Source organism: Crocodylus siamensis, chromosome 12 (genome assembly GCF_052110815.1).
Source record: "Crocodylus siamensis isolate JL-2025a chromosome 12, ASM5211081v1, whole genome shotgun sequence".
NCBI classification, from domain to species: domain Eukaryota; kingdom Metazoa; phylum Chordata; order Crocodylia; family Crocodylidae; genus Crocodylus; species Crocodylus siamensis.
Window position 1 is genome coordinate 37,333,143 of NC_143406.1, and position 23,555 is coordinate 37,356,697.

The 23,555-nt window shown below is 42.7% G+C and overlaps 3 protein-coding genes across 4 annotated transcripts in view; 1 reads left to right on the forward strand and 2 right to left on the reverse strand.

Annotated features, from left to right (window-relative positions):
- DCUN1D3 (defective in cullin neddylation 1 domain containing 3) overlaps positions 1-1,333 on the reverse strand; it is a 31,121-nt gene extending 29,788 nt beyond the window's left edge. Inside the window, exon 1 of the mRNA XM_090024152.1 lies at positions 1,198-1,333. The gene's annotated coding sequence lies outside the window, so the exon portion shown is untranslated. The remainder of the gene's footprint in view (positions 1-1,197) is intronic.
- Positions 1,329-13,639, forward strand: LYRM1 (LYR motif containing 1). Of its 2 annotated transcripts, none has more exons than XM_090024157.1 (4): positions 1,329-1,458; positions 9,743-9,901; positions 11,229-11,321; positions 13,296-13,639. In XM_090024157.1, exons 2-4 carry the CDS (start codon positions 9,743-9,745, stop codon positions 13,410-13,412), a joined length of 369 nt encoding a protein of 122 aa, XP_089880283.1. In that variant the 5' UTR covers positions 1,329-1,458; the 3' UTR covers positions 13,413-13,639. The 2 variants fall into 2 exon arrangements, with proteins under 2 accessions (XP_089880283.1, XP_089880282.1); XM_090024156.1 differs by lacking the exon at positions 1,329-1,458 and adding an exon at positions 1,635-1,884.
- A 135-nt stretch (positions 13,640-13,774) lies between these two features.
- DNAH3 (dynein axonemal heavy chain 3) overlaps positions 13,775-23,555 on the reverse strand; it is a 128,787-nt gene continuing 119,006 nt past the window's right edge. The window contains exons 59-60 of the mRNA XM_090024694.1: positions 23,024-23,161; positions 13,775-22,417 (exon numbers count right to left, since the gene is read on the reverse strand). Of these exons, the coding sequence (XP_089880820.1) occupies positions 22,064-22,417; positions 23,024-23,161 (492 nt within the window). The 3' untranslated portion in view covers positions 13,775-22,063. The remainder of the gene's footprint in view (positions 22,418-23,023; positions 23,162-23,555) is intronic.

A 23,555-nucleotide genomic window follows, 5' to 3' on the forward strand; every position in this document is an offset into this window, starting at 1 on the left:
AATGAAACTGACACTGAAAGATTGATCACAAGTCTATTGGGACTCTTCAGAAAACACAACAGTGGCACAGCATGAAGTTCTCCTGCAAGACAAGTGTGGAATATTGGAACTTGATATTCAGAAGCAAACTATCAAGATTATAAAATAAATAAATACATAAGCCTGCACTCCCACCGTAACTTAAAGAAGGAATAATTTAAACAAGTATTGGGGAAGAGACGGCTCCCCATGGAAATCCAGGGCACGAGCATTGTGTCCAGCAGAGCAACAGCGGGCTCAGCTATACGACAGACTTGACCTCCCACCCTACCCTGCCTGCTGGCCTCTCACAGCCACAGCAGGAAAGAAATGCGCTTCCCAAGGAACATTTACTCAAGGCCAGACACAGGCACGAGCAAACCAGGTAGCTGCCCAGGGCTCAGACAGAAGGGAGGCTTGAAAATGGTGAAAATAATCATTATCATCATTATCTCAGGCAAAGGAGAGCCCAATACTAAAAATTAGCCTGGGGCCGCCAGGACTCTGGGCACGGTGCTGCAAATGCGTAGTCTGGCCACACTCTCAGCCAGGTCCATAAGCCCACACGACAGGGTGGGGGTGCACCCCCAGGCTCCCATAAAAGTCCTTATAGGGCGGGAAGGGAGCCCGCAGTGCTGGCAGCCACAGGAGCAAGTTTGAGGACAAGCAGCAACTTCACTCCCTGCCCCCAGGCGCAAGCAAGGGACACGAGGGGTGCGGACACGCGCTAGGATCCTGGCAGCCAGGAGAGCAGAGCCCCCTGGGGACCCCCCCGAGAGATCCTGACGAGGCCAGGCCGGCACGGGGCACCCCGGTGGGGACAGCATCACCTCCCTCCCGGGGCCCTGGCAGCAGCTCGGAGGCGCCCTCCGGGGTAGGGGGCCGTGGGGGAGGAGGAGGTGCAGCCGGAGGCGCCACAGGGAAGCGGGCTGTGCGGGGTCGCAGGGCGGGCGGCCCCGACCCCGAGGGGGAACAGCGCCCCGGGCCCTGACGGATGGTCTCCCCTCCGCCCCGGCCCCCGCCCCTCCACACACGCACAGGCAGCTCGAGCACCCGGCCCGGGCTCTCCGGGACAACTCCAGTACTTCAGGCCCCCGGGATCGGGGGCGTCTCCCAGCCCGACCCCCCACAGGGAGCGCCCCCTGAAGCGGACGAGAAGAGACGGTCCAATTCACTCACCCTCCGCGACTCCCAGCGACACTCCAGCTTGCCTTCCTTCCCCCCCCCCTCCCTGCCCTACATCACTTCCGGGGATGAGGAGTCAGCTGGCGGCGCGCGGCGGCGTGACGTAGAGGAGCGTTCGGACGTCCCTGACGCCACACGTACAGCGAGGGCAGGAAAAGGGCAGACAAGCACCGCTAGTTGCGGTAGGGGGAACAGGGCTTGGCCGGCCCGAACCACTGCTCAAAGAAGGGGGGAACACGGCCCTTGATCCTGAAGGTAAAGTGGGGGAAGGGAAAGAGAGACACCTAGTGGGTGCTGAGCAGCAGTGAGAAAAGGCAAAATGAGATGAGGGACGCGCAGGAACACTCCCCCTCCCCAGCCGCGCACGTTGGTACCCGCCTGCCCGAAAGAGCCTTTCGCGAGGCTGCCCGGGTACCTGGCGCGTGGGGTGGACATGCGCAGAGCGGGCGCTCGACGTCGCCCCGCCCCCGCGGTCGGGCTCGGTTGGGTCGGATTGAAGTTTGCCCCCTCACGGCACGAAAAGCCACGGGGGGCGGGGGGCAAACAACCGTGGAGACACCGACCTGCCATGTTTAGACCGAGCCAAAGTGAAATCTACGTGGCCTTTTCCTGTGACACCGCCCGCAGCACGAGGGGTCTGGACCCTGTCCGAAACAAAACACCGCCCCTGCCCTGCAACACGTAAGTGGGTTCGTGCTCTGCTACCAGGTCCCGGCCCTCTGCCAAGTATAGACGGTAACAGGCCCGAGGTGGAATCGATTCAGTCTGCACAGCTTAGACTATCTGCATAGGCTGAACCGATAAGCAACTGAACAGACGTTTACTGTTGATTCTGGGAACGCCTGCAGTGGCCGGGGGCGGGGAGGGAAGAGCACTACACTGCACTGCCCTGGAGCAGACCGTGCTGCGCCTGCCCACCCTGAGACAGGAGACGGGTTTGCAAGGTATACTGGGGTCAGTGTTGCCAGATGTAGCAATTGTGTTGTATTTGTACAATAATTTCAACCGTTGTAGGACAGGTAATACTAAAAGTGTTCAAAATATAGTATTACAATTGAGGCAGCACGTACAAAACCCAGGTTGCTCTCAGGGGGTCTTAACCAGCTTAAGATTCTGGGTTGTCGGAGTCTGGAACGGACTCCCAAGGGAGGTGGTGCTCTCCACTACCCCAGAGGAGACTGGACAGGCACCTGGCTGGGGTCACCTGAATTGGGATATGACAGGGACTAAAGTGAGGGTGAGCAATATTTGCCATTTATCTTTAACTGGAGACTTATGGTGGGTAACTGTATAACAACCATGTAACTAAATCTTAATGTGTGATAATACTAAGAGCTTTATTTTAAATGCTATATACAGTCTTAAATCAATAGGAAATTTAGATTTAGTTATATGGTCTTTATACAGTTACCCACCATAAGTCTCCAGTTAAAGATAAATGGCAAATATTGCTCACCCTCACTTTAGTCCCTGTCGAAGTAGTCCCTACAATTATGCAGAGCTGTGCTTGGAGTCGTGTGGCTGGAGGCAACAGCGCACTGCGGGGTGGTGGTGGGGAATGGCTGCGTGCTGCCTGGCCACCACCATGCCGCCTCCTGGCGGCTGGCTGCATAGCTCCGCGGCAGCAGCAGGAGGTTTTCTAGGCAGCAGCCATAACCACCGTCACGGCCCTCCAGGTAAGCGGCAGCACCACATGCAAGCCGAAACTCCCCCTGCACCCCTATCCCTTGCCATGGTTGCAGAGCCAGCCGCAGAGCTGTGCTTCAGCCTTATGCCGGTCTCCCTCTCCCCCTCCCCTGGGCAGGTAGCCAGGCAACATGCGTGCGGCCTGCACATGGTGGGCACCACCACCCTGTGCCCCACATTGCTTGCCTGCAAAGCCCCCCACAGAGGGGCACCCCTGCCCTCAACCCCTGGTCCTGCTCCCAGCTGCAGTGTGCTGCCTGGGGCCGGCAACACCCCCCATGCCCAACCACCTTACCCAGCCCTGCCCCAAGCCCCACTTACCTCCATGCTCCAGGGGCAAAGGGTGAGTCTGAGCCTGAGCCTGAGCCTGGCCTTGGCTGCCTCAGAGGCTCAGACCCTGCCCTCCCCCTCTGGCCAGGGCTGGGGGTTTCCCATCCTTTATGCAGTCGGTTCTTGAAGGCTGGAGCTGTGCCAGCCTGCAAGAGCACTTTGCAAAAGCGGAGAATCCCCAGATTTCTCTGCTAAAAAGAGAAATCTGCGTTTTCTCCTTTTTTCCATGGGAAACGGAAAACCCAGATCCCCGGTGATGATGATAACAGTAGAAGCCAACATGATGTCACTTAAAAAGACTTATTTGCATACCTTTTTTCAGTGTACAGTAGTTCTCAGAAAATATGATAATTTGAGCTTCTACTATGATAACTTCATTTTTAAGACCTGGCAACTGTGCCTGGGATGTTGGAGGACTGTGAATTAACTTGAATCTGGTTGGAATCTGGGACAGCAGGTCAATACACCAATTTAACCTAAATCAGTTAAGTCTGATACTACATCCATCCAGGGTTTTCTTAAACCCGTTTCAGCCATTCTGAAAGCAGCTTGTGTGCATTGAACTTCTGTTGTGTTACAGCTTTGAACCGGTTTCTGATCACTTATGTTTATGTGTAATTTCTGTCCCTAGCTAGGAGACCCCGTGCATAGCGCAGCCCCAGGAGTGCTATCCAGACTGGATCCAGCCTATACTGGCCAAATCAGAATAGCAATTTTAAAATGATCGTTTGTCCTTGACTAGAGAATGACCTACTCTCCATCTATTTATTGGGGTTCCGCTGTAGTAGACCATTATAGTAGCTACTGATCTAGATTATGAAGTATCAGCTCTTGGGCTTTTTCCATGTGTGTGAATAGTTCCGGAAAGCCATTGATAAAATCTAGGTGTTGATTCACTGCTGTGTGAGTTGCATGCAGTTGTCTTTAATCAAGGTGTAAGCTAAAGTTTAATTCAAGTGAAATGCTAAGTCGTGCAGGCCCTTCCTGTAATAGCAAAATTCCCACCAGTGTGAGCAGGAATTTGCCTTAGTGTTGACTAACATGTAGGATCGCATCAGTATTAGAGCTGGATCATTTCTAAGACAAAATTTAAAATCAGAGGACAGTGACAGTCACTTTGGGTGCTGACAGAAGTGGAGGGGAAAAAAGTGCTGTACCGGAAGCAGTAGCCACATTACTTTGACCCTGGCTCTGCAGTAGCTGTATAAATTGAGCACTCCAGTGGGGTTTTTTGGCATTTTTAGCTAAAGCTGAGTCAATCAGCTATTAAATAAAAGCACTAAAAACACCCCACTAAAGTGCCTGATTTCTACAGATGTTGGGAAAGCCAGGTGCAACTGTCACACTGCCTTTTCTGGGCATCTGCTGGGCTCGGTGCAGAAGTGTGCTGAGTTGAAAGTAGAGCGTTGGGGTTTTTTTCCCCATGTTTGCAAACAACCTTTATGTCAGGTTTCAACACCAGTTGGTAACTTAGCCACACTCAGTGTGTCCAGATTTATAATTGTAGATGGACTTTTTTTTTCTTGGATCAAGCTCATTCTTAGTGAAAGCCAATGGAGTTACAGCACAAAGGAAGTTAGTCTGTGCATTTGTTTGACTTTCTCCCAACTATAAAACAAAATTTGGTGGCCCCATTCAATTATTTATTTATTTGAATTTAGAGTCTGGCTAATTCCCCAAAGTATGTTCAATTCATGCTTTCCCTGACTCAAAAGTGAAAACCCATCTCCTGAGTTTACACAGTTCAGCAGATACAGATGCATTCAGTGGAGCTGATGCACAGTAGTGGTTATGGAATAGTGGATGTGAGCACCTAAATCTGTTTGATTATATCTGAGAGAAGAGGAAGTGAAAGCTGGATTCTGAGACACAGTAACACTGATGGTATGTGATCTTCTAGCCACAAAACCCCTTGATCTCTCCTTTCTTCACAATGTGACAGGAACTGTTTAAGCTGTTGTTGTCCCTAAAGGAAATTATGAGCCAAATTTATCATCCCTGGTGTAAACCCACTGCCTTATTAGAGTGGACTTGCACCAGGGAGGAATGTAGCCTAACAACTTCTAGTAACCATGAATTGCTGTGAAATGGAGTGTATGATTATATATCACATCTACCACTAGGAGAGAAATTGTGGGTCACCACTCATCTAAATGATATAATTTAGCTCTAAAATAAGCCAGATACACAAAGTTTTTATATCTTGTAAATGAATGCTAGTTCAAGAGTGGTATTCAAATATAGAAGGGATGTAGTAGGGGAAATGATCACATTCACCCTAGATAGAAATGCTGGTTTATGTTGTTTTTTAAACAAAACTAACATTTATATTATGGAAATAAGTTATGATAATTTGATCTGGTACACTGTCAGTCAAATAATTTGTCACAACTTGTTAAAAGCTTCTTGCCAGAGGTAAACTAGTTGTCAAACAGAAGTTGGGTTGTTCATGTACCAAAAACGTGCATGTCCAAAAATTTCAAAGGTGCTCGTTCTAAATTATCCCATACAGAAGGTTCTCTTCTCTGAGAAGATCCCAAGTCAGCATTAAGTTAGGTGTTTTATGCAGGACCAGCAAGTGCCCTGGTTGACAGGAATATGAAAGAAATCTGTTCTTTCAGTTTCCTCTTACTCAACTACTATTTTCTTGCTTAAATCCTGAGCATGTTGCTGACAGATTGGATGTTTAAAGCCAGTAGATGATCCTTGACTTGACAGCATGTAGGTAAATAGATTTATGGCTGTTATATTACAGGTATACTCTGGGAAGGAGGTAGATATAGGGGGTGGTTCAAGCCCTTCTACCTAAGAAATTGAATTCTACCCAAGTAATTTAGCTGCCTATATTTGAAAGGTCTCATTCCCATCACTGCCCTTGTCTCTTCTTTGAACATGGCTTATGCTCTGTACAACAAAGGTGATTTTGCAGTACAGGTGGCAAGGTTTTTGGGATTTATGTGCGTGTGTATTATTACTAAAATACCATGGAATCTTGCAGATGGCAAGATTATTTGTATTATTTCATACGGGGCTTCGGAGTCAATGGAACTAAATCCCCAGAGGAATTTGTGTTCTTTAAAAAAAGAAAGAAAGAAAGAAAGGGGGGTGGTTCTTAGGTTGTAAGTGCTATAAGATGTTTTTGTGGTAAAGGCTATTGGGTGTTTTTGTTTTAATTGTCAACAAAAAAAAGTTGACATTTTCATCATGCAGTAACTTATTAACTACTCAAGGTTTCTTTGCAGTTTTGGATACAATGGGCCATATCATTCCCCTGATCTGCACATTGATAACAGGAGTTTGCAAAACAGATCGAAGGCATGATATAGTCCGGTGTCTAGTTTTGACCACACTTTGGTAAAACACTAATCACAGCATCCAACAGATGCATACCTGGAAGCTGGAAATGTGCCACAGCTGGCCCACGTCCAAGCACTGATTCTAAGAATTGTCTTAGTCTGCAATTCATCATTTATACTACTGATTTTTTTTTTTTTTTAGACCCACCTTAGTCCTTTTCACGGTTCTCTTGCTGTGAACATCACCTGAGCAATTTTTCAGCCAAAACAACAGCAAAAATAAATCATGCTCTTCCTGATGACAGATTCCTGTGGTTAACCTCTATGGGTCAGATGCTACAATTAAAAAAAATAATAATAGTATAAATTAAACAGCGGGTTTGACTGACTACCACAATGGGGATGTTAGCAGCACAGTGGTATAACATCTTCTGACTTGCATTCAGTGGGCATGCAAAACGATCATAACATGCATACTAAGGAGACAAGTAGCAAGGCAAGTAGCACAGATGGTGTATGAAAAAATAGGCTCCCCTTGCATATTTTTGATATCATGCATACATTGGATTTTGCCTTGGTTTTTTTCATACCTGTTCTGGAGTGGGGAAGGAGGGAGCTCTTTCTGGCTACTTTCTTTGTAATTCTGGGCAGAAACTGGGTTTAATCTGCCTCTTAGCATTGTTAGAAAATACTGAGTAAAGATCAGGAGTGAGAGCTGGTGACTGCTGAGCCCTTATGACAGGTCTGGTCAGTGATTTTTTTTTTTTTTTTTTTTTTAACAGGACCATCACATTGTTACCCCCTTTGTCTGCTTCACTGCGTATGTTAACAGTACAGCCCACATCTGCTAGGAAGCCGAGTGCTTAGAAAGGAAATAAATAGAACTGTGTTAATTCCAACTTTCTGAGAAACTGAAGGGAGAAAAAATTCAACAGTTATTAAACAGGAAAAAAGGATTGGTGAGAGAAATGCTTGCAAGCCTCTAAAATTTTCAGGCTTGGGAAGGTGTGAAAACTGTAGCATATGAAAAAAAAAGTTAACGGGACTTAACTACTGCACAGACTAAAGGCTCCTATACATACTCTCTTTGTTCCTAAAGCCCCCTGAGGAGGTAAAAATCCAAATAGTTATTTTTCCAAAGGTATGTTTGTAGTGATTACCTGAAAACCTGCCCTGAGCATGTCCCTCAGTTAGAGGCTCTCACTAGCTCTTGTGCAAGTGCCTCTTGTCACTCCCACCACAAGGAGAAATGAGGCTATGGGGCCACAGCACAGTTGTGAGGTCATGAGGGGGCCTTGGTGGGGATGTGGCTGTGGGTCTGCATGACCTCGGTTCAGTCTTGCTGGTTGGTCTGTTCATGTTTTGTGATGCACACTATAGCATAAGGCTCTAAGTCATCAAATTACAGAAAACTGGGCTGGTAGGAACCTTGAAAGGTCATTTAGTCCAGCTGCCTATCCCTAAGGAGGATCCAATGAGAGAGATTACATACCAGAATATCTAGGTAATCTAGTCCAGGGCAAGATTGTGATTCTACAAGCAGGTGCACAGCTCAACCCTTTTGCACAGAAGTAGTTTCGTTGACAGAAATGTATGTAGATGGAGATGTTTGCAGAACTGGGGTCTGTTATGCATTTACTTGTGGATATTTGTTTTCTTGAATCAGAACAAACATTCATTCAGCAAGATGTTAACAGAAACAACTTTTGGCTATACGCAAATCAGTTAGTTTTCTCTCTAGGGCAAAGATACGAGGACCAGTTAAACATTTTACACCTCTTCTTCAAAAATAATACTAATAGTTAAGAATTACTAGTACTAATTAAGAACTACACAAGAGCAGCATTATGCTCATATTTCTGAGACTTTCTGTCAGAATTTGCAAAAAAACCAAAATAGTCTTTAGTTCACATGAATTGTTTGCATAAAAAGCCTCAGAGAACCAGGAAACAGAAGGCTTTTTTGTTAACTGCTCTAGTTCTTGTGGGCAATATTCTGACTTTGGATTATTGGATGAAAATCAGATTTCGTAAGAGGTTCACTTGCATCTTCAGAGGACACCATGTGGCAATACAGGAAAATTTGTTGAAAAGGGCTAGTTGTCAGTGGCAGGCTGGGGCACTTCAAAATGTGTGTGGATCAAAAGGCAGCTTTGAGGTGGAATATCTCCAAAATACTGATTATTCCTGCAGTTTGCAAACAAACTCACCACTAGGACTTCATTTTTTATTTTAGATGTTGCAGAACAGCAGTGTGTCCTATTCAGTGAGAGCCGTGACTGCCTACTCCTTCAGAAGTGACTTCTAAATCCACAGAGAGGCAGTGACTAGAACATGGCATTTTCTAGCCCCCTGCTTAGTTTATACTTTCTCTCTTAATCACTGAAGTATTAGTCTTCAATCAGATGATGACTGTATACTGTGTAATATTTATCAGAAATGGTGTTATGAAAATCACTTTATAGATTCTCAATATGCAGGGGCTTTTCAACAATACTTAGCAATTTTGAAGCTTGTTTTATCTGTGGATCTCAAGGCACTTTACCAAGGTGGAGATGTCTTTATACCAGGGGTTGTCAGCCAGGGGTACACGTACCCCCAGGGGTACTTGAGAAGGCCCAAGGGAGGTATGCACGGGCAGGGGGACACGGAGCACTGCCATGCACCATCCTGCGCTGCCACATAGGCACCACCCACCCGGCCAGACAGGAAAGAGCTTGCACGCAGCAGCTGCTGCTGCTGCTCTACATTTGGCCACGCGCAGTCCACATCCAGCTGCTGGGGGTACACTGATCCAAATAGGCTGAAAACCTCTGTTACGGAGAAAGAGGAACTGTGACTAGAGTTTAAATGACTTACCCAGGGTGACATTGCAAATTAATGCTGAAGTGGAACCCAGGTGTCCTGGATCCGAGATGACAATTCAACAAAGCTTTAAGGCAACATTTAAGTTTTGTTTTTTAAGCACATGTTTAACTCACATTTGATAAATTGGAACCGTAGAGAGAGAGATGGTGTTTTCCTTTCTTATGCAGAGGGTGAATGTTCTCATGGCTTGGCAGGTAAATGTTATTTGCAGCTTTGTTAGTTCCTCTCCTATTACTCAGCAGATATTTTAAGACAGTAACAATATTTTTAAATTGATTAAAGACTGTGCAAAGCATACATCTGCTTGGTGACCTTTTATCAATCAAAATATTTATGTGTATGTTTGTTTTTTTTCTTGAGATGACACCAGTTACAAGACAAGAAGTTCTTGGCCTTTACCGCAAGATATTCCGAATAGCCAAGAAATGGCAATCTGTATCAGCACAGATGGAGGATACTATTAAAGAGAAACAGTACATCATAAATGAAGCCAAAACATTATTTAAAAAAAACAAAAATGTAAGTAGGTCTCCTGGCTTTTAGAGTGGCTGTAATATTCTCTGCTCTCTGGATTTGTTCAGCCTTAACATGAAAAGATTTGAGTCCTCAAGCTTGTCTCTTGACTGGAAACTGATGCAAATTATCTTCAAATCCTTTTTTTTGACTTCTCCAAACAGAAAATATAAATTATCCCTAAGAAGAAATCTAGAATCCTCTTAGCTCTTTGTTTGTTGCTTTCATTTATAAGAAAATGCCAAATAAGAAGAGTAGGAAAAGTGCACTTCATGTGTGCTGGCTGTTACAGTTGTCGTCTGAAGTGGTCTTTGATCTTTTCAGAAAGCTTAGCAAAAAGCATAATTACCACTGCAATGGCAAGCAAAATTCAGTAATTCCTTTATCTGATTTAAAAGAACACAGTTATTGCAGAAATGATATGCAGATGATTTTGAAAAAAAAATTAGGATTTAAAACTTCTTGCAAAGAGAGTAAACAAACAGGCAGACTTCATTGGTTATTATCTTAGATCCTTGTTTTTCTTCCTTGTATTTAGGTCCCATATTGATATGTTAATTAATTACAATTGTATTAACTTTTTTATATTATTTATTTTAGTTTCCTATTATTGAATGTATACATCCCTACTGGCTTAAGAGGGAGTTTTAGGAATGGAGTGATAGAAGGTTATGGCCCTTAGTTTTTCATATCTTTCTCTCCAGCTACTATACATATTGAGAAATGATTCAACTTACTTTTGACCACAAATTTTTGTTCCATTAATATATTAATATTTCACATGCGCATCATTGTTTTACAATGGAAAAACCATATAGGGTAAGAAACATCTCTTCTCATATTCCCCGAGTAAACCTAAGCCCTGCTTTTCCTCCTGACTCTAATATCCATTGGGTGCGTCTACACCAGACGTTTTACTGTGCATTAGCCTAATAACACTGTGCGGTTAAAAACTGCTAATAGACTACTGTGCAGTGTTATTAGGCTAATGCACAGTAAGCATCACAAAATAACCATGTGTCGGCACTAATGCATGCTAACTCTAGTTACTGCACATTTAGTTGGTACTTTCTTAAGCAAGTACTAAACTAAATGCGGAGTATCTAAGGACATTAATGAACATGCAGATGCACCCAGTGATATCAGGTTCAGAGTTGCTGTGAGAAGTCTACCTTTTAGGACTTATGTGGAGATGAAGAAAATAGGCCAATGCATGCTTGGGCTTATCCAAAAATAAACAAAAAATGTAAATCAGGTAGTTGTGCTGAGCTCATAACTGCTAATTTTTGCCCTTTCTCTTTGTACATTGTTCATTCCTATATTGTTTGATTAGTTAACCGATCCAGAGGTGATTCATCAGTGTATAGAAGAGTGCAAAGCAAGAGTAGAAATAGGACTTCACTATAACATCCCCTATCCACGACCTGTGAGTATGAACCCATTCTCAAAGACTCTATAAGTGTGTACTAATCCCTTTACTGAGTAAGGTACTTAAGTGCTTGTCTAACTTAAAGCACGCAGTTTTGTTTCTGTGGCATTAGTGGCATTATTTTGGTGTTGTCAACTTCAACCCTCCAAAAATCATTCTGGGCTTCTCAACGTTGGCTCCAGTTAGCACCCTTCCCCCCACCAGATTATCTGCCAAATTACCTACCTAGAGCGGGGCGGGGCGGGCTGCACCCAATGATCTGCAAGGTCTCTTCTGGCCCCTAACAATCCATGAATCTCCTTTAAAAATAATGAGATTTTATAATGTAAGTCTTTGCATTCCAGTTTTTAGGGACCTCAGCCAGGTTTTCAAACCTTCCTTCATGATCATAAGGGCTTGAAACTTGGTTTAAAAATATATCACAGCTGAGGTTCCTAAAAAATCACAACCCCAGAAGTGGGGGCTTTAAAAACACTATCTATTATGGAATTTACAACAAAATCACGAGAGTTCCCAATACTACTACTACATTATTAGACTCAATGAAGCACAGGAAAAGTTGGTAGAGAGAGCAAATCCAGGTGAGAGATTAGAAGTCATTCATAATATTTGGCCTCTCACCTGTGCAGTGAGTATATAAATATCATTGTCTTCCTAGCCTACACTGTGAATAAAATATTCTCAGCTCTTGTTCTTCTGGGTAGGCACATAATCTTTGTTCCTTTTCCTCCCTCCTCACTTAAAGAAATGAAAATGGCTTTTTTAAACACTATTGAACTTGCAGGGAGTTGTAGCGTCCAGTGCTATTTTCCTTTTGTCCGTGCTTTCTTTCCATTGTGCTGTCATCCTTTCAGCTTTCCTCTTTATCCCATTCATATGTTTACATTTTCATCTGTATCATGCTCTTCCTATCAAAGTGATCAGAATCTAGTTCTCTTTTCCTCTTTGCTTATAAGATACTGTTGTGGGTTACTATAGTTCTTGGCATGTTTTTCTTTTACATTTCAAACTGTGTTCCTTCAGTATACAGAATAAATAGTTTCATTTTTTACAGTAAATATGCTGCTTTTAGCTACCCTTTTAACTGAGTATACAGCAGGTCTTTTAAGTTTATACTCATCAGGGTTTCAAGTAACTTGTAGAATCAACCAGAGAAGACAGAAAATCTTTAAGCATTGTCTAGATTTGTAGAATCTTGCTATTTTACTAAGTGTTTTTACTAATATTTGTACCTAACCCACTACCTTGAATTGGCTCCAGAGACCATAACATCACATCATTACCCCTACAATTTCTAATCACTAAGGGATCAGTAACAATCTTATATATACAAGGACTTTTATCAGTGAAAAAACTACAGCTTTATATTTCAAGGGTCAGTAATAAAATTGTGCAATTTAATGTGTTATCAGGACAAATCCGAACTATGAGAAACTGGCAATAAGAAAACCAGTTTTCTGTACAGTTCTGCCTGGAATTATTTTGAGACTTGGTACTTGGGTACCAGCAAAACATAGCCATCTTATATTTTTGTTGTGTTGCGATTCTGTACTTTTTGTGCCTGTTCTGATAAACTGTAAACCTGGGCCTTCTAAAAACATTTACTAGACTATTATATTCCATACGGCTTTAGCAAATGAAGCATCTTTACAATTTATGACATCAAAATAAAACACAAGGCTGTAAAAGTCTAATTTAAAGGATTATAATGGATTCTGCTTGCATTTTATGCAATAATCAAAACACATAGGGCTTCAAAGTTAAACACAGTTGTAATCACAACTGGAAATGGGCTTTTCTCGATCAAAATAAATGACCTAATTGAGAGAGTATGTGTGGTCTCTCAACAGTCTATAAAACTGTTTTCAAGTTTGAGTGAAATGTTCTTGTACCACAACATCTCCTGTTTCCTGACTGTTTTCAGTTTACCGGTTTGCACAACTACTGTTAATTTTGTTTTGTTTCGTGTAGATTCATCTTCCTCCTATGGGTCTTGCCCAGAAACATGGTCGTGCATTTCAAAAGCAAGAGAAGCTGAGGAAGCTTTCCAAGCCAGTCTACCTGAAATCCTATGATGAAATTTCATAAGCTACCATCCTACTATGAGGTGTGCTATTGTGGACATTGACGCCAAGACATCTCTTGTGCACAACTGTGAATTAAACTATTATGTGCTTGAAATTTGCTTCTATTTCTCCTGAGGCCAGAAGCCTAGCTGATTCAGAACGCGTGATGAATAAGAATGTATTTAAACTGCCTTGCATTTATAAGATTCAACCACTGACTCATCAATAAAAGTAACAGCTTTTAAGGAATGTGATGCAATATGAAGATTACTTTGTGAAGTCAGGATAAAGCATGGAGATTTTTTAATTGTATATGAATTTACAATGGGGTTCTGTCCAGGTCAACATGAGTTTTAGAAATACGGTTGTTACTGAAGATGCTTGCTGCCCCCAATGCAGCCTGAGTAGAAACTCAGAGAATCAGATAAGCCTTGGGAAACTTTTTTTTCCTCCTCATTGCATAGGAAAAGCACAACCTTCTGTTACTTTAGAGGTTGTAGCAGGTGCTCTTTCCTACCCCTGGCCAGGTTTGGTGGCTTGGGTAGAGGGAGGAGAGGCTAAAGCCCTGCTTCCCTCTCTCCTGCTATAGTGCCTCAGTTTAGGTCTCACACTCCTTATGTTCAAGAAGCACTAGAAAGTTTGTAGGGGTGATAAAAGTAACTCTTGCTTCTTATTTTTCAATTTGCAAGTTGGCCCCTTGTTTCTGTTTTGGCCTTTTTTTTTTTTTTTCCTTTTCATTCTAGACAGTAGGGTAGATGTATAAAGGCTGAAGTTTACAGGAGCTTGTACATTCTAGTGCCTTTGCTTCCTGCCAGGAGTCCAGCTGAGTGTGGGGCTGCTTTCCTGGCACTCCTGCTCCGCTCACAACTCTAGGTAGAGTTTCACTGATTGGCATCCACAGACTCCCTTGACTCCTTCAGGGGGCAGAGGCCACTGGTCGGTGTGTTCTGTTTGGTGTCCACTTCCAATACCCTTGTTTATTAACCTATGACCTCACTCCTGTTTCCGTTTTCTTTTTTGTTGTCCCACACATTTAGTTGATGTGGCCTCCCTTCTTAAGGGAGGCTTATAGTTTTCCATTATGGGCCTAGTCCCATGAGTTTTTTAGCACATCAAATAGGTGCAATGAAAAGGAATTGTTTCTTATGGAGGGATGGGAAAAACAATTTTTCCTTCCTCCCTATAAATCCAGGGCAGAATTAAAAGGTGGTTTTGGTGCCTTCACCCTGCATTTCCATAATTTGAAACACTTGAGCTTTTTAACAGTGTAATCTTAAATTTATAATGCTTGCTTTTCTGGGGGGGCGGTACATGCTGCATGCATGCTGGGAGGACTTGGGGATTGTATGCCTCTGATCTGTGCAGGACGAGGGTGGACTGTTGCTGCAGGCTGGAGCTAAGTGTGGTGCCAGGCTCTTCCTGGTGGGGGCTGGGCTAGGCTGCATTCATGGTAGATGGCAGTGGCACTAGGAGGGGCAGTGGGGGGAATGCAGCTACTGCAAAATTTGACGTAGTCCCAAACCCCACTCCCAGCTCCACCACTACATGCCCTAAGCACAACCTAGCCCAGCTTCCCTCTAGGAAGAAACCAGCCCCAGCCTGCAGCAGCAGCAGCCTGGCCTCACCCCTTGTGTAGGTCTGGGGGCACAACTCCCATGTCCTCCTGGGGTGTGCATAGTGGTGGGAGCTGTGCCTCCTGGAAAAGCTGCAGCTCCATCCTGCACCCAGCCCCACTCCCTCACCACTGGGGCCTCAATCTGCCTCCCTCCCCGCCCCACAAACACCCCCGCTCTTTCCTCGCAACAGGCTTACCAGCCGGACACTGCTACTCTTCACACTGCTGGGCTGCTCTCCTGGCTGCCCACGTGCTGCACTGCAGCTGCACGGGGCATATATTGGCAACATTATCGGCCACATCAGCCAAAAAAGGCTGATTGCCAATACTGTCAATTTTCTTTATATTGGTTCCGATCCAATATGGGACTGATGTATTGGTGTATCTCTACCCACCACCACTTTCCTATGTCCAGTTCCTCTCAGTCGGTCCTTGCACTCCACCTTCCCCTTGTCCTCTCTGATCTTGGAGATCTTCTGGAGTACCAATAGCCAGGATTCTCCCTAGGATCACAAAATTGGCTTGAATAGTAGTAGTATTGCTGAAATGCCCATGAGGCTGAGTCAGGGAACAGGGACCCCACTGTGACAGCCACAGTATAAACACAGAACAAAATTACTTCCTTACAATGTCACACCCAAGTATAAACCAGGAGACAGATATAGGCAGACGAGTGGCTACAAGGAAACACAGAGATAATGTTAGTTGGCATGATAGGGAGTGGCTAGCCAGTTCCTGCCTAATCTACAGTTCTAGTCCATGGGGACAATAATTCCCATGTAGTTAATTTACTGCTGCTGGAAATCTATGGGTCAAAGGTCAGTGATGGTGGGTTAAGGGGAAAGAGAATCCTCATGTAATTTCTGATTAAGTAGCATATAATCCTTCGCTTTAAAAATTCCTAAATAAATTGTCCAGCTACCACAGTTCAAATAGCCAAGTCGAAATGGGAATAGAAGAGGATTTTGAATACAGCTCTAGACTTAATTTCAGCTCTTAAGCCTCAAGCAAAATCTCTTTAATCTTTAGAATTCATACAGCTAATTTTAAGATGCTACTGGTAACACTGTGATTCATCAGGTGAACAAATATGCACGTAAATTAATAGTCTGACTCATTTACTGCATATGTCACAGTCATATCTCCCAGTGGAGTACATATAGTAAACACGCTGCAGAACAAATTTCAAAAGAACATCTCTACAGACAAGTCGGTCAAACACAAACTAAGTATTAACTATCATCTATGAATTCCATCTAATGAAAGCAGATTCATTAGATGCTGACACGACCAAAGTTTAAAACAATTAAGTGGTACCAAATAACTTAGAGGAATATCAAACTCAATTGACTAAAAAAATCATCTAACAATCTGGAATAAAATCATTGGGTCATTTTAAGGATTTTATAATGCTAAGTAGCTATGAATGTTGGTATCTCCTTTCAAAAGAAGTCCTTAAGAATGTGAACTAATAGCTTAGTTACTGTAAGATCATCTTAGTATTCCAGTGCTGGAATATAAAACATTATACTACCAGGCTGTTTAGCTAAGATCAGATATGGATCCGGTTTGAAGAGCATAAATCCCTCTGGCAGCCTCCTTGTAGATGCGAGTCAGACAGAGCCTGGCCCACATGGCATCCACTGGTTTGTGAAAGAGGGAGATAGAGAATTGACAAATTTCAGCATTTCAGAAAAATCTCTTTATTAAACTCCCACTGTGTATCATTCTTTGATGGATAAGCACTTTTCTCACAGCTCGGTGGGATTTAGCTTCTCCCAATTCACCTTGCCTCATCACCTACCAAGGATAATGCTAAAGGTCTGATTCAGCTACTACTCACTTCAATGACAGTGCAGGCCAGATTTATCCCTGATATAGCTCCTTCAAAGGCAAAGCAATTAGACTTACTACAAGGACCAATTTGCCCGTGTTCATTTTCCCCCCTAAACTGTAACAATGAATACAATCTCATTAAAAGACCTGCATAACTGCACATTACATTAATACTAGGAAACTAATTTCACTAAAGCACTTCTGAAAAACAGGCTGGTTTACTTTTAATTATTTTTCAGGCTGATTTCCCAGTCTCTCCATTGAATTTTATCAGCCCCTTTATCCAGTTCCTTTTAATTAGAGCCCATCCTGTACAGCACTGGTCTTGTAATCGCACCAGACCCTGAACTGACATACATTTGATCATTTTAAGGGTCAGAACTTGCCTTCAAAGTACAGCCTAAAGCTCAGTGACAAGACTTTTGTGAGGTTTTATAACATGTCATTCCTGTACAACCACCCATGGACAGCATCTTTGCAATTAAATTAGACCAGCATGAGTTTTCAGTAGAGTTTGCAATGCACCAAATACAGCCAGTCAGCACACATCATGTCCTATACTTACTTAACTTTCTCTTACCCCCCCTTCCCGTAACTCCTGACTGGAGGGCCTGAACCTATTCAGCCTCCACAAGAGAAGGCTGAGAGGTGATTTGGTGGCCGTTTACAAACTCACCAGGGGGACCAGCAGAAATTGGGGGAGTCTCTGTTCCCCTGGGCACCACCCGAGGTTGCTAGGAATAATGGCCACAAATTGTTAGAGAGAAGGTTCAGGCTGGACATCCGGAGACATTACTGTACAGTTAGGGCTGCCAGGCTCTGGAATGGGCTCCCAAGTGAGGTGGTGGTCTCCTACCTTGGGGGTCTTCAAGGGGAGGCTGGACAGATATTTGGCTGGGGTGATATGACCCTGGCACCCGTTCCTGCCTGGGGCAGGGGGTCAGACCTGGTGATCTGTTTAGGTCCCTCCCGACCCTAAGCACTATGATATTGACACTCTCCAAGTTATCATAACACTTGGGAGATGATTTAGACTAATAGAAAAGCCCTATCAAAATAATTTGATACCCTTTAGAAATAGGGATCTGAGTCAGCTGCCTGAACACTCCTATGAACTAACTTGTGATCAATGCAGTGGTAATTTGTTCACAAGACATCTGCCCTTGAATGTTCAGTAACAGCCTTTTGACCCCAGTCAGTTCTGTAACTCTGTCACACCTAAGACACATCAAATGCAATTCAACCCTGATGTAAGTGCATACAAGAGCATCTTCTTACCAATACCATCATTATATTTTAGAGATGAAGAAACCCCTATAAACTAAAAGCAATGGCCTAACTCATCCAAAGGGAAAGTAATGTAACTATGAGATGGGAAAGACCCCTTAGGTTTTCTGCCCTATCATCCTTCTAATCCAAGTTTGTTCCTTACTACGTAACCTTCCGTAGAATCAGGGGATGAAAGGTAATCTGATCCCTGCCTTCTAAAGGGCCCTTTTTAAATTGCCATAAACCCCAGTCTCTAATTTTGAACTCCCAAATTTTGAGGTACAGTTTTGTGTACCTTCTCCTGCAGAACCTGAATTAGCATAGGGTCACAGGGCTACTTGCCTCCTCATAGCTAAGACCTTAGGCATACAGAGACTTAATGACTACTTGAAACTAATGTCCATAGTTCAATGTACTAGATACAGATTGAAAGTTTACTTATTTCCCCATGTTTATGATTTCACCTGCAAGAATGTCAGTGAAAAGATAGAACCGTCCCTCTCACTCATTTTTCCAATCACATTAGCCGAAGCCCCCAGTATATCATTAACCATAGACATAAGTGTGTGATGGGGGTGGTTGCTTTCCATGGGGCAATTTAACATTGGGTCAACTCAGTTCTGAAAGATAGCCTATTATGTTTTCCCCTCTGGTGGGAAACTCATTTTGTTGCTCACTAACTGAGTTTGATAATGATGGCAACTTCAGTTTCTGAAATGGCCTTTCCACAGATCAGATGTTAGTAGATTCAACGTTTCACCTGCTGAGAACAACTGCTGGCTTGCTTGACTTTCAGAATCACTAGTTTGGGAGCTCTCTGTGCCATTTCAGGGAGAGAAACAGATACTCTATGAAATTTGTACATTGTGCATCTCGTTTGCACCTGCTTTGAAATATTTCCAAGAATCATCACAAGGCTTGGGCATCCATGTGCTGCAGTAATTATGGGTGTTACTTTGTGGTTTGTTTAATGCGAGTTTCTGATTAAGAAATAGAAGAGTTGGACTTGATATGGCTCAGACTTCCAACACCAATCCCATTATTATTAATATTTATAATTACTAGAAACTTGTCTGCAGATTTTGGTCTTGTCTTACCACTGAACTAAGTCCTGCCTAGCTCACACTGGAGCTACTTTCCTTCTTATTAACTTAGATGAGGAGACATTGTCAGGACCAGTGCCACGCAACACTGTCATTCCCCATTCTTGAGATAATGCTGATGAACTAAGTCACAGCCCATAAAACATTAGGAAGCAGCATTTCAAAGTACCACCAAAAAATCCCCCGCAACAGAAAATTTCACCATCTCAGAGCCAGTAGGGGGAGAAACCCAGAGGAAAGTGGTCACATGGTTCTTCAGTACCATAGTAATTGAACCAAATTAACTCTGCCATTTAAAGGGGGTATGGTATGTGAACCTCTAAAAGTGTATGCATGGCTGCTTCACATACTACACCCCCCTCCTGTCTGTTCAAAGAGAGGCCTCCACGGACAAATCCAGAAGTAAACAAAGGAAGATTGTATTTAAAATATTAATAGCAGCAAGGAAACCACTCACAAGGAACAGCAGTATGCAAATACTATTGCATGTAGGAAAGAAGTCTGTTATTACCATGTGAGTAACAAAGATATATATTAAATATTTCACACATTAACTCTAACCAAGAACCTTTATAGAACAACACTTATGCCAATTAAGCCAGAAATCAGAACTGGACACGTGGGTCCAGTTTCCCTTATGGCATTTATTTATTACAATCATCAATGTTGTTTTATGGAAATTAGCTGTACACAAAAGCTGAGGATTGGTCATGTTATTTCTGATGTCAGAAATCAGTTAAAAGTGGGTCAGTTAGGAGTGACCCAAACTGATGGATGACCTGACCCTTGTCTGTAGCATTTAATCCTAATAATTATATACAAGTCATTAAAACTAGTTTAATTACAACCTAATTTCTTTAGATATACACTACTTTACACACAAGATTTCAATTAAATTTAACTATGTGAAAAATACAAATATGCTATGTTATTCTATTATTAAGACCAAATGACAAAGACTAATACAGATGCTAAATTCCTTAAATGACCCTATTTATAGTCAATTTTAATTCAAACTAATTAACCAATTTGCTTATTAATCTTTTAAAAATCCATTCTGCCTGCAAACTGTTGTAAGTTTGGGGAGCTTCTTCTGTACTTTTCATACACACCAAAGAGGGTGAATTGGTGGTTTAAGCTCAAAATATAACTCAAGCTGAATGATGGCAAAAGATAACTCAAACTGAAGGATGGCATCATGAGGAAGTAATAATGAATAATGTAATATTGAATCAAAATAATTTCATACCTGAATTAAACCATTCTGCATTTAGTACCAATGTTCCTAGCTGCATAAAATATTACTGTGTAATAAACAATAATGCACTAAATGCCTGCATACTATATATATGATGTAGCAAATATCTGTCTGTAATTATATTTTGGCAATTACCTCTGGGTATTATTATTTAGAATACTATACTCATTATTGTAAGACTGCTGACTTCTGTGTATGCGGTAACAACACACATAAAATATGTATGCATGCATATGCAATTTATAAATATCTTATAAAATATAAGCAAACAATAGAACAGTGAGGGCATAACTTTCTGCCAGAGGATCTCAGCACAGTGAAAAAATTCCTGCAATAAAGAATTATATGACTTAATTAGTTGAACCAGTAACATCTAATGATTGCAGCTGAAGTCTAGGAGTTTGGAATAGCTGAATTATAGCTGCAACTCCAGCTATGACTCACTGCATGGCCTCAAGCAATTAATTTATGTGCCATGAGTTGAACAGCCAAAAAACTGACACCCCAAATTAGTGGATGCTTTTGAAAATGTTCACCTTGATCTCTGCACTTTATTTTTCTTCTGTGTGAAATGAGCCTAATGATCCTTCTCTCCCTCACCAGGGTGTTGTGGGGATTTTGTTACATGACTGCACAGCTCTTTGAAGATGTTCAGTAATATTTTATGTTTAATTAATGTTTACAAGGCACTTTGAGCTCATCAGATGAAAGGCCACAAACAAGCACAAAATATTATCAGGTGGGTATTAATCCAACATGTGAGAGGGCAGGGTGAGGAGATAAGGCTGGCAGGGAAGGGAGGAGTTAAGTTTCTCTCTCTCAGCCACGCAGTAGCATTAAGAGAAAAGGAGAACAAGGTAACATGAGAAAATGATCAGCTTTAAACAAGCAAATGCATGCTTTTGAGATTATGGTAGTTTTACAAAACCATGTAATTGGGTGGTACACGAGGCTTTGATAGAAATTCTGGAGCACATCCTCAACTGATGAAAGTCATCAAAGCAATGCCATGATGCTATGATAGTGTACCTACTCACCTGTGGATTTGCCCCCTGTGCTTAGAGACAGACAGTACCTGAGCCTCTTCTCTCCCTACCCTTCATGTTCCTGGGGTATATAAGACTGTGAACTTAGGGGGGGCAAATAAGGCATGGGGAGACCATGCAGTGCCGGGCAGATCCAGGAAGGCCTATCTGCATGAATAATGCATGACAGCATCAATGTCCTTTTCAGCTTAAGCAGCCACCTAGGCTCTGAGCCTAGGAAATGGGAAAAATAACTGCTGGGCACATGGCATGAGTGTTTCCATCTTTCAATATTTCACATGGGATGGTCAGTACGGCAAGTTCCCTCTCTGGGAATTCTGCCACTTTGATCAACAGTAAGATAACACCCAAGTCTTTGAAACTGAGTTGTATTTGGATTGTTTTTTAATCAGTCCCCCACTCCTGTAAGTTGAAAAGTAAAAGAAAAATAGAACAGACAGCCTTTAAAATCTGTGGCAAATGCTGCAGTAAAAGAAGAAATGCAGCCACCAAAGAGTAAGCATGTCTTTTAATTACAGAATTTGGGTGTTGTGACTTGTATACATTTTAGTCATCTAACTGACAAAGGGCTGCCACACCTCGATTTATCCAGTGTTTCTGGGGCTTATCTGAAGGAAGCTCTATTGAGAGAACATAGTTAGTTGAGTGCCCTGTAGTAGACAAGACACCTCTTCTTGCACTTGTTTTGTAAACAGGGCACAAATAAACATTGTCATGGAGAAATCTGGAACTTTCTCCAGGTTTCAGCCAAATTATGGGCAAAGAATCATAAAGGATTTTGGGAAATGATTCTCCAATCTGCATGGTTTCTCTGTTCCATCGTGCACCTTCCAAGAAAAGTCCTTTCACGTATGCCCCATCTTCTGGCATTTTTTCCATGGTGTGTTCTTCTTTTGTCACCTGAAAGAATTAAATAACTGGATTCGGTCTCATTTTAGATCTAGAAAGTGTTTACTCCCCAAAGCAAGTAAACTGTGATTCTGAAGTGTTCAGAGAGCAGATTACAGTCCTCAGTCTAAACCTACTGAAGTCAGTGACAGATTTTCCTTTAGTTTTAGTGGCCTTAGGATCAAGCCCAGACGGTTTCTCCTTCCCCTTCTGCAGTACTTAAGGACAGAAAGTCTCTCCTCTCTTCATACTAATGAGACCTTTGCTTACATATTAGTAAGTTTCCTATTGCTTCATTAGCGCTTGGATAGCACACACTGATGAAATTCACCCTTTTGTGCTGATGGCCAGCACAAAGCCTGCACATTAGTCATGTCAGTCAATAGGTCTTGGTAAATGGTATGTCAGTGATCATTCCTCTCCTGTACCAAAGGAAAACCTACCCAGAGGCAACAGAAGCAGTTCATGATGTTCAACCTCGAAAGCTGCCAGATTAAATAATCTTGCAACCAAATCTGGGAGGCCCATGGTAAAAGGGAACGTCAGTTTGGTTTTGTTTGTTTAATTTAATACACGTAAATTATTTGCATAAATTATACTCCTCTGTGGTTTTTTTACCTCAAATTCAAATCCAATGTAATCAATTGGGATGGTGTATTTCCTAGCATAGTTCTGTGAAACACCAGTCAGGAAAGACTGAGTAAAGTAGAATCCTGATATCCAGAATACACTGGGTGGTCCCTTTCTGATCCACTCCTGAATTGGGTAAAGAAGAACAGCAGCATTTTATTAGGAAAAGCAATATCTATCTCAGTACAAAGCAGAAAAGGGATCCTGTGCCCATCTCCCACTCTTCTGCAACAAGAAATAGGGATCTTTAATTTAACCCATGAAGTCTAGCCAGGACAAGCACATCCCATGCTATTGCCTAGCTGCAGCTCCTTGGAGCCATTAGGAAGCAAGAATAAATTAGGGTAGCTCATAGTCAACCCTAGTCCAATCTAGGGCAGTGGCCCTGCTCAAATGGATCTTTCAGAAACTTACTTGTACTGCCCTTTCCCTTTCCTCCCTATGTGCTGTGGGCATATAGCACATTCCACCTTTGCTGAGCCATATAATTTTTTGAAGTTACCTACTCAACAGTGCTTTA